The sequence below is a fragment of the Austrofundulus limnaeus genome, unplaced genomic scaffold (assembly GCF_001266775.1).
Source record: "Austrofundulus limnaeus strain Quisiro unplaced genomic scaffold, Austrofundulus_limnaeus-1.0 Scaffold243, whole genome shotgun sequence".
NCBI classification, from domain to species: domain Eukaryota; kingdom Metazoa; phylum Chordata; class Actinopteri; order Cyprinodontiformes; family Rivulidae; genus Austrofundulus; species Austrofundulus limnaeus.
The window spans coordinates 790147-799372 of record NW_013952645.1 but is presented as its reverse complement, the minus strand read 5'-3'; the positions used below and the strand labels follow the sequence as shown (position 1 = coordinate 799372).

Below are 9226 nucleotides of genomic sequence, written 5' to 3'. Positions count from 1 at the left end.
GGTCTGCACAGGCCTTCAGGACTCTGGGGCTGACACCATCTGGACCTGCAGCCTTGTTCTGGTTCAGTCTCTCTAGCTGCCTCTTCACCTGACTTCTAGATASAGRAAAGTGGGAGGGGGAGGGAAAGGGAGCAGCAGCATCTCCTGATTTGGTTAAAGACAAACGTGGAAGCAGAAGAGTGTGGGGTGCCGTTTGTAAAGTTATACAGTCAAAAATTACCAGCAGTATTTTTGCTTCATTTAGCCTAAGAAGAAAAGTGGTTTATTTTTCAAAGTCATATTTTCACCATGCTCTTCATACATTTATAAATGTCACAGTTTTAAATTAAATACTTAACTTGCAACTTAAATATTTAGTTAGCAAGCATTTTCAACTTAAATATTTAATTAGCAAGTTAAATATTTGATTTCTAACTTAAATATTTAGACAGCAAGTTAAATATTTAAATTGCAACTTAAATAATTAGTTAGCAAGCTAAATATTTAACTTGCAAGTTAAATATTTGACTTGCATCTTAAATATTTAGCAAGTTAAACATTTAATATGTACGGAGCCCGCGAGGGGACATGGGGGGATTTTTTTCTTTTGCGTTCCCACGCAATACTTTTGCGTTACCTCGCAAAATTGTTTTGCATTCCCACGCAAAAGTTTGTTTTGTCTATGAACTTTATTAAATCAGATTTTTATTTTGAAATATCGGGTTACCAAAACAGGATGTGTCGCCACAGTTCGTGAAATTGACATTGATGTTGCGTGGCTGTACTGTGTTAAAGTATTGGCATATTACATACTTCCATTCATGGCTGTGTGATATATTCATTCTGAAGCTGACTCGCTAATGGTGAACATGTGAATGTGTTAATAAACTGGCAGGCACAACAGTGATAAACAACTTTTGCGTGGGAATGCAAAAGAAAAAAAACTCCCATGTCCCCTCACAGGCTCCATAAATTTGCAACTTAATTTTTAGACAGAAAGCTAAATATTTAACTTGTAACTATGACATTTATAAATATATGAATATGGTGAAAATCTGTTTATTTTTTTTTCTTATGAAAGGCTAAATTAAGCAAAATATCGCTGTTAATTTCCGACTGTGTAACTTTACAAATGGCACTCCATAGAAGAGTCCACGACTGAGGTTGAAGATAAAACATCTGCAGTTTGACAGGAAAGCACTAATGTAGCGTTGTATAACACAAACTTAAAAAAGAGCTGATTATAACATTATCTATTTAAGGAATCGTTTGAGCACCAGATTCAAAATATTTTCATTGTTTAATGCATGATTTTACACGTTGAGGCCATGAAATAGTTGAAACTGTCCAGACTTTAGGGAAACAGATGGAATAGAGGGAATAAATCAGAAAAGAGGAAAGAATAAATCATAAAAGTGAGGTGTAAATAAAGAAAAGATAAGCAGGCTTATAAATTAATAGCCATCTGTGCTTTCTGTCTGTTTCTAATTAAATCTGAGCCAGTTTGTACTTTGAGCTCATTCTACAAACAACATTTTGTCACAACGGCAGCAGCAGGGCAGCACGCCAGGCAGCGTCTGGCGACTGGTGATAAGGCGTGTTTCATGATCACCATGGGAACAAGGCAGAGACCTGCGGGCTTTTGGAATAAGAACGAGGATACTCCATGCAGTTAAAAAAAAATTTTATTTGGTCCCTGAGCTGCTGAGGATTTAGCTGAACTTTGGATCACCATGGAAACAAGTGGTTACCTGTCTGTCGTAGTTGATCTGTGTTTCCTGCTCGATGTCGGAGTCGAGCTCTGGGACGTCAGACACGTCGCTGTCGGATTCTTCACTGTTCGAGTCTCCGAGACTCCCTGAAGAGGAGAGAAACTTTCATTAAAAAAGAAAGAATGCATTACCAATAATATCACAATACATCAATTATCTAACCATCAATAACATGGTTGTTTAAAACAGTACACTACAAACAGAAAATTCAAACTTTTTTGATCTGATTAACATTTGGTCAGCTTTTTGGTTACCATGTGCCTGCAAGGTATGAAGAAGCCACAGGTCTCTTTATACTTAAACTGGCAGCTTTGTATTTTCATTACCTGTAACACCTGTAGTTAGGTCTGGACATTCAGGGCTGCAGTTCCAGATGTTTTCTAAACCAACTCAAATCTCTAAATAGTCCATAAGAGTCTCTGTAATAATTAATATCCTTATAAGGACAGCACATCACCTGCTGCCTCAAATGCCAAACCTTTAAACACAGATTTTATCCAATCCTCGAGGGTCGCTATCCTGCATGTTTTCCTTGTTTCTCTGCTCCAACACACCTGATTTGTATGAACAGCTTCTAAGAGATTCAGTCACTGAATCAGGTGTGCTCGAGCAGAGAAACAAGGAAAACATTCAGGACAGGACAGGAGGAGTTTGACATCTATGGCTTAGAATATGTGTTGTGGCTGACTCTCACTGCTGACACATATTTCACTAACAGAGACAAAACAACAAATATAATATTTTCAGAATTAAAAGAAACTACATGGCTGCCACAGCTAACTGATAATGAAAAAAGACTGCAAAGTGAACAGATATTGAGCTAAAATTGATTGTGGTAGTAGCTGAAAGTCATCTCCAACACACCAGGTGCTAACAGATCATCTGAGTTTTTACATTAGGAAGCACATTTTGTTTTATAAGATGCTAACTATTTGACCAGAATGACTAAAATCATTCTGTCTTTCAACATAAGATGGTTTTAGTTTTAAACGATGGCTGAAGAGCATTCTTTCAAGGAATGCTAAGACTTGATGATGTGTTTGATGTAATCTATATAAATGCATGGAGCTGGTACTGAATGTGCATAAAGTACGAACACTGGTGCAAAAGAAAATCACTTTGTGCAAGTTGGGGGAAAATCACATCAGAAGTACAAAGTGACCAGTATTTGCAGAAAAATCTACCAACTGGCTTATTTTGTTGATTAAAATAATATTCTTCACCAGAATATTGTTTATCATAGTTCCCAAAGACCAATGATAATATTTTGCTTCATAAAAAGTGTGGTATATTTATTACACACCACAAAAGGTGAAAAGCCATTGCAACCTCAGAGCCTTGAAGAAAACCCTTATTTTGAAAAACAATTCCACCTTCTACATTGACGTCCAGACCGCCGTTCATGATGTCGTCAGATAAAAACCTCCACTGGAAGAGGGCGTGGTCGGCTCCACCTGTGGTCAGCACCAGCTGCAGGTCATGTGACCACCGGGCGTTAGTCACATGAGCCGAGTGACCAACGTACTTCTTGAACTTGGCTCCTGAGTGGAAAACAAAACATTTAAAAAAATTAATGAAACAGAACTCAATCAGCAGGAGAAGTACGAACCTTTTCTGAGGCAGGGGAAGCGGTAGAGCCGAACAATGCCGAAGTCGTCTCCAGTGACGAGCACTCCTGCTGCGTGGTTGGCATCCACAGCGTTGATCTGTGTTGAGTCGGAGTATTTGGGCCAGATACCACTGACCTCTGAGCCCAGAACGCTGCTCCAGGTGGCCCATCGCTGACCTTTGAGCTCCTCCTTGTTGAGGATGGGTTTCCCCACTGAAGGAGTGAACAAAGCAGGTAAAAATTAATATTTTCTGATTAGAGCAGCCATTAGTATGAAAAAATTATCTTAATCTGTCACAAGTGGTTGAATAAATGACAAGTAGGACTTTATTCACCATAAAGCTCATGACTCTTGTTTATATTTACATGTTTAAAAATTAAAAATGAAGCATCAGCCTTCACTCTGACATCTTAAAAAATGGGATTATCACAACCATCTTTTCTACCACCTGACACCAGCACCTGGTAATGACATGCAAAGCTGTTTGCTAATGGTACTTTTCCAGTCAGGATGCACTGGAGGAAAACAAATATTTTAGGATTTTATTTAAAACTGGTATAACCCAGTCCTTTCTAAACATTAGATTATTTTTGTTTCAAACTTGTACTGTCTGGTTCCCCAACTAGCTTTGTATAAAGAAGATATCTGACTTCATGTAAGAAAACTATTCTGTGCAGATTTGCATCACTATAGATTAGCTCTAATAATATTGTATCAGATTTAAACCCAATTTGGTCAATGAGAACCCAAAGCTGGACTCACCACGCTAACCTCACATGTAGGCCACAATCCCATCAAAAGTACACCAAGCTCAGTACTCTCACTGCAAAAATATACATCTGATCAAGTCTTATCAATCACCCCTCATGTCCATGGGCAAGACACTTCACCCGCCTTGCCTACTGATGGTGGTCAGAGGATCCGGTGGCGCCGGTGCATGGCAGCCCCGCCTCTGTCAGTGTGCTCCAGGGCAGCTGTGGCTACAGTGCAGCTTACCACCATCAGTGTGTGAATGGTTGTAGTTTAAAGTGCTTTGGGGTTCGATGGGGCTTGATAGAGTGCTATACAAGTTCAGTCCATTTACCATTTACAATCCAATCCAAACAAAATGTGTTTTTTTTTATCACGGTCTGCATCTCTCTGTGTGTTAGCCTGAAAATTTTCCTTGTTACAATAAGTTACCAAGTTCAGCTGTCTGACTGCACTGGCAGATTAGTTCACTTAGTTTAAGAAAATTATAATCTATAATCTCGTATTTTTAAAACTTATTTTTAAATGGGTGATTTTTGCATTGTTACAAAGCTTTGTTCATGTAGGTGTTAGGAGTATGTACTTTTTTAGTTTTTGGTATGTGTCTGATCAGTCTGTGTTCATGCTCTTTTGTTTGGCCACGCCCACCACACCTGATCCTGGTTTCCTCCTAACAGGTGTTTATTTTGGGTTCACTACGCTGTCTTTAAATTCCTTTTTAGTTTGCGTGATCTTTAGTTCAGCATTGTAGACTGTTTTTGTTGGCGCGGTGCTCGTGTCCAGAAGTTCTGTTTGTAAAGTTTGCTGCCTCTACAGCATTCTGGTTCAAGAATAAAAGTTAGCTGTTTTGAGAATCAAGAGGTCTTCTGTCTGCGATTTGGGTCGACTCACTACAAAACCATGACAAAGGCTGCTAAACAAATTGCTTATATGTTTTAGTGTAAAACCTGAATGCAAAGACTCACTGGGCATGCGGTAGAAGTGTCGTTCTCCAGCTCCATCATTGGTCTGCAGGATTTTACTGTCCAGAGACCAGTCCAGGTGTGTGATAAAACTGGAGGACTTACTGCATTCTCCTACCTGGAATAAAACAGTTTAAACTGTTACATTATTAAACATCAGTTCATGTGACTGCACCCTCCTGACCTTCTTGTATCTCTGTGCCACAGCATAGACGTCCACGAGTCCATCATTAGAACCCACGGCGAGGTACACTCCATCTGGAGAAAACTTCATCTCATGGATCACCTCCTTCCTGTCCTTGATGTGAACCACCTCTGTCATGTCTCTGAAGGGATACACTTCCATTTAGTCTCACTAAAACAGCTTTATTGATCATGATAGTGATTGGATCTTTGGGTCACCTGACTCTCAGAACAGTAAAGGATCCGTCCTTCATGCCCAGAGCCAGTTGAGATCCGTCCATGCTGAACGCCACGCTGCGCACCGCCTCCTCCATGTTGCAGCGAGCAATGAGGGCGTGATCGACAAGACTCCACAACCTGACACACAGAAGATAAAAACCTTTTAGATTTGGTGCTACTGTATTGTCTTCTTGTGGAGAATTGCGACCAGACCTTTTCCTTCTGGATCAAGGATACAGTGTCTAAAACAATATTTATCCCCCTGGATGATTTATGCTCTTATTGCTGCCACAAATCTATAATGGTCAGTATAAACTGGCCTTCATTACAAAAACAAAAACTTATTCAATATTTTTTAATATGTTAATTGAAAAAGTTTTTTTATGTATTTTTTTAATTTGAGACCTGTTAAGTGCCTTTGATTCACACTAAAAAAAAATCCAAGAGTTGCAAAGGGGAACTTTAGTGGTGTCAGACTTCAGCTGGAGGATGGGGTGAGTTGATGTCTGAGGACCTCTGTTGTCCACTGAAGGGGACAAAAAGAAAATTGTGAAGCAAACAGGGTCATTACTTTTCAATCCAATTTATGTATAAAGCCCTTTAAAACTCCTCAAAGAAACAAAAGCTGCTTTGCCATTAGCTGCACTTTGTTTTTATCAGGTGAAATCTACCACTAACCTGTTTCCTCACTCTGTGTGGAGTCATCTAAGTAAGTAAGCGGTAAAGTCTTTCAAATGTGGTGGGTGGTATACTTACATGTTTCAGTGTACAACGCTCCGATGTTTTTTTTTCTGTGACAATTGATAATTAACATGGATGCACTCAAACTGCTGTTTATCATTACTCATACGATGCTATAACTAATCACTGTCCATTGATTTAACAAAACAATCAAATCCTCTTGTTTTCAGCTGGCACTGAATGCACACGTCTGCCAATAAATTTGAAAAGGTCCTCATCATTAGAGCATGGAACAACTTTTGGAGCCTCCACTGAAGTAAATTTGAAACACACCAACACTCAAAACACTTGGAAAAACACTTAACAAGACCCCAAAGCGCTTTTCACTTACAGACATTCACCCATGCACACACTGATGGTGGTAAGCTACACTGTAGCCACAGCTGCCCTGGGAACACTGACTGAGGCAGGGCTGCTATGCACTGGTGCCACCAGACCCTCTGACCACCATCACTAGGCAACAGGTGAAGTGTCTTGTCCAAGGACACAACGACTGAGACGGATGGAACAGGGGATCGAACCAGCAAACTTCCGGTTACAGGACGACTCCACTAACCACTCCACCACAGCCACCGCAATGGGAGTTCTGCAGCTCCTGCTGGGCAGATCATCCAGGGAAGTTCATATAGCTCCACTGGCCAATCAACAGCTGCTGCATGCTCACCTGTAGATCAGCACCCAACACCCCAAATGGTGCCAGTCCTTCGATACCACCTCAGTGGTGGTCCCACAAACTGGGATGAGGGATGAGAGCCAACAGTGGCAAGACCCTATGTTACGTTCACACCGAACGCATTTTGAGCATCTAAAATGTGCCCAGTACCTCAAGTTGGACGTGTTACGTTCAGACCGGGACAGAGGCTAGACGCGCGTCTGAATGGGAGTAGCGTCTTGTTTTTTCCAGTCTGTCTTTAATGACGGATGAAATAAAGATAAAATAAAGAAAATGGCTTTTCTTTATTTACTAAAGTGCAAGCAAACATCACGCACACCAGATAATTAATTCACCAGATGATTTAGAGGCGGTTTGTTTGCTTAGTTTCACCACTCCAGGAGCTGTGAACTAACAAACTATTTTTGTCCCATGCCCAGTTTAACACTGCAGTCAGTTTAATGAGCTGCTGACCCACATCTGTGCTGAAATTTCCTGCCAGAACATCAACTGCAGACAGTCCATTTCAGCTAAAAAGCTCCTGTCTGTCTGTTTCAGGTTAGTGGACAACATTCAGGAAACTGTCACGTGGAAAAATGAGTCTCTCTGATTGGTTGACGCCGCGCGTCGAGCAGCAAAAGTTCAGATTTTTAAACTCGAGCGTCGGCTGCTTTAGATGCGCCAAATGCACGGAAAACACTCAACCACACCTACCACTTCACACGGCACCACGCTAAACGGCCTAGACGCGCCGCAAGACCCCTAGAGGCGCGTCCACCATAGACTTTGCATGTAAACTGGCCGCTCCTGCAGCTCAAAACGCGTTCAGTGTGAACATAGCTTATGGTGTGAGCTGAGACTGTGGCAAAGAGGCTAATGCTTTAGAATCCTTGTTTCTGTGTGCTGTTAATGTTCTCTGTGCCATTTCCTAATGTTTTTCTCTCGTCATTCACACCTGTTGTCACTTCCAATCAGCCCAGCTGCCTCCACTATCTCATCAGCCCCCTCTTACCTGTTTTTTCTGGCTCTGGTTTCTTGTCCTTTTCCCCGTGTTTCACCTGTAGATTAACACTCCACGCCCCAAACGGTGCCGACTCGCCGGGTTTTTAATTTTATTATTAATAAAAAATATAAGTTTTCCTTATTTCTCGAGTCTGCCTGCATTATGTGTGGTGCAATTAAAAAATTTTTTTAAATGATTTATTTATTTCAAACGTAAAAACGGGAAAAATGCAATAAAAAAATCAACATCTAAAAATGCACACAGGTCAAAGAATAGCAGCTGAGGAAGATGCTTTCTAATTTGCAAAGGCAATTCATTCCACAATATTGACCCTGACTGAAGCAGACCTGAGAGAACAGGCAGGTGTTTGGGGGTGTGGCAGCTCAGATTGATAAGGAGGAGCAAGATCATTTTAATATTAAGAAATAGATAAAATAATTGTTAAATGGATTCTAAAATAGACTGGCATGTGTGCGTTCCTGCACGCACCGGACAGAGCGGTCGTCGCTGCCAGTGACAGCAAGAGACTTTTTGGGATGAACGTCCAGCGCCCAGAGCTCGCCCTCGCTGTGTCCCTGCATGATCAGAAGAGGTTTGTCCCGATCCCGAACCATCACCTGCAAACACACCAACACATCTGAATTTATTTAAAAGCAAACAGTTGAATGTAACATAAATATAATGTAAAACTGAAAATGAAACATAGTATTTACACCATGTTTTTATGGCTGAATAGAGCTGAATATGTGTCCGCTGAAAGCAGATTGTTCAACCCAGTTATTATACAGTTATAAAACTACCATTAAAATGCATCTTGTATAACCATTTATTTAATAATAGCAGCTGTACTGTTCTACAAACTAGAATAAAACTCTTCTAAAACGTTTGGCATACAGCATGAAGTCCAGTTTTTGTTTTTCTTCTTTACCTCAAAGATCTCACTGTCCTGAGTTCCTGCTAGAATCCTGTCGGCTCGCCAGCAGACACTTCGAATGGACAGCCCTTCAGGAAGCACAAATGAAGCAATGAATAAGCAATTTTTAAAAAATCTACACAAACAGAAGAGCAACTACAAGATGTAAAGATGATGAAAAAGTGCAAAAACTTGAGATTTCAGTAGAAATAAGCTCAAACTGATTCTTCCATCTTTTCATTTGAACTCCTGTTACCCCAGAATGTAAAATCTAATTAGCAGAGCTGATCTGCAGCACTAATTACAGCTTCTGCTGCCACTGAAGGCATGACTCAGCATATAATTTCTCCTGTAACTTTGTTAGAAACTTCCCCCTGGAGATTCCCGAACCAAAGCAATCTGAAAGCTGAAGAGTTTGATAGGAAATTATAAATTATTAGGG

General features: G+C 40.5%; 1 protein-coding gene across 2 annotated transcripts in view; it reads right to left on the bottom strand.

Annotated features, from left to right (window-relative positions):
- LOC106525831 (echinoderm microtubule-associated protein-like 6) overlaps positions 1-9226 on the bottom strand; it is an 88704-nt gene that overhangs the window by 11847 nt on the left and 67631 nt on the right. For both annotated transcript variants that reach the window (XR_001311178.1, XM_014020182.1), the window contains exons 7-14: positions 8800-8873; positions 8361-8488; positions 5476-5613; positions 5258-5399; positions 5077-5191; positions 3361-3573; positions 3125-3292; positions 1731-1837 (exon numbers count right to left, since the gene is read on the bottom strand). Coding sequence is in view for 1 of the 2 variants with exons in the window: in XM_014020182.1 (XP_013875636.1) it covers positions 1731-1837; positions 3125-3292; positions 3361-3573; positions 5077-5191; positions 5258-5399; positions 5476-5613; positions 8361-8488; positions 8800-8873 (1085 nt within the window). In the remaining variant the exon portion in view is untranslated. The remainder of the gene's footprint in view (positions 1-1730; positions 1838-3124; positions 3293-3360; positions 3574-5076; positions 5192-5257; positions 5400-5475; positions 5614-8360; positions 8489-8799; positions 8874-9226) is intronic.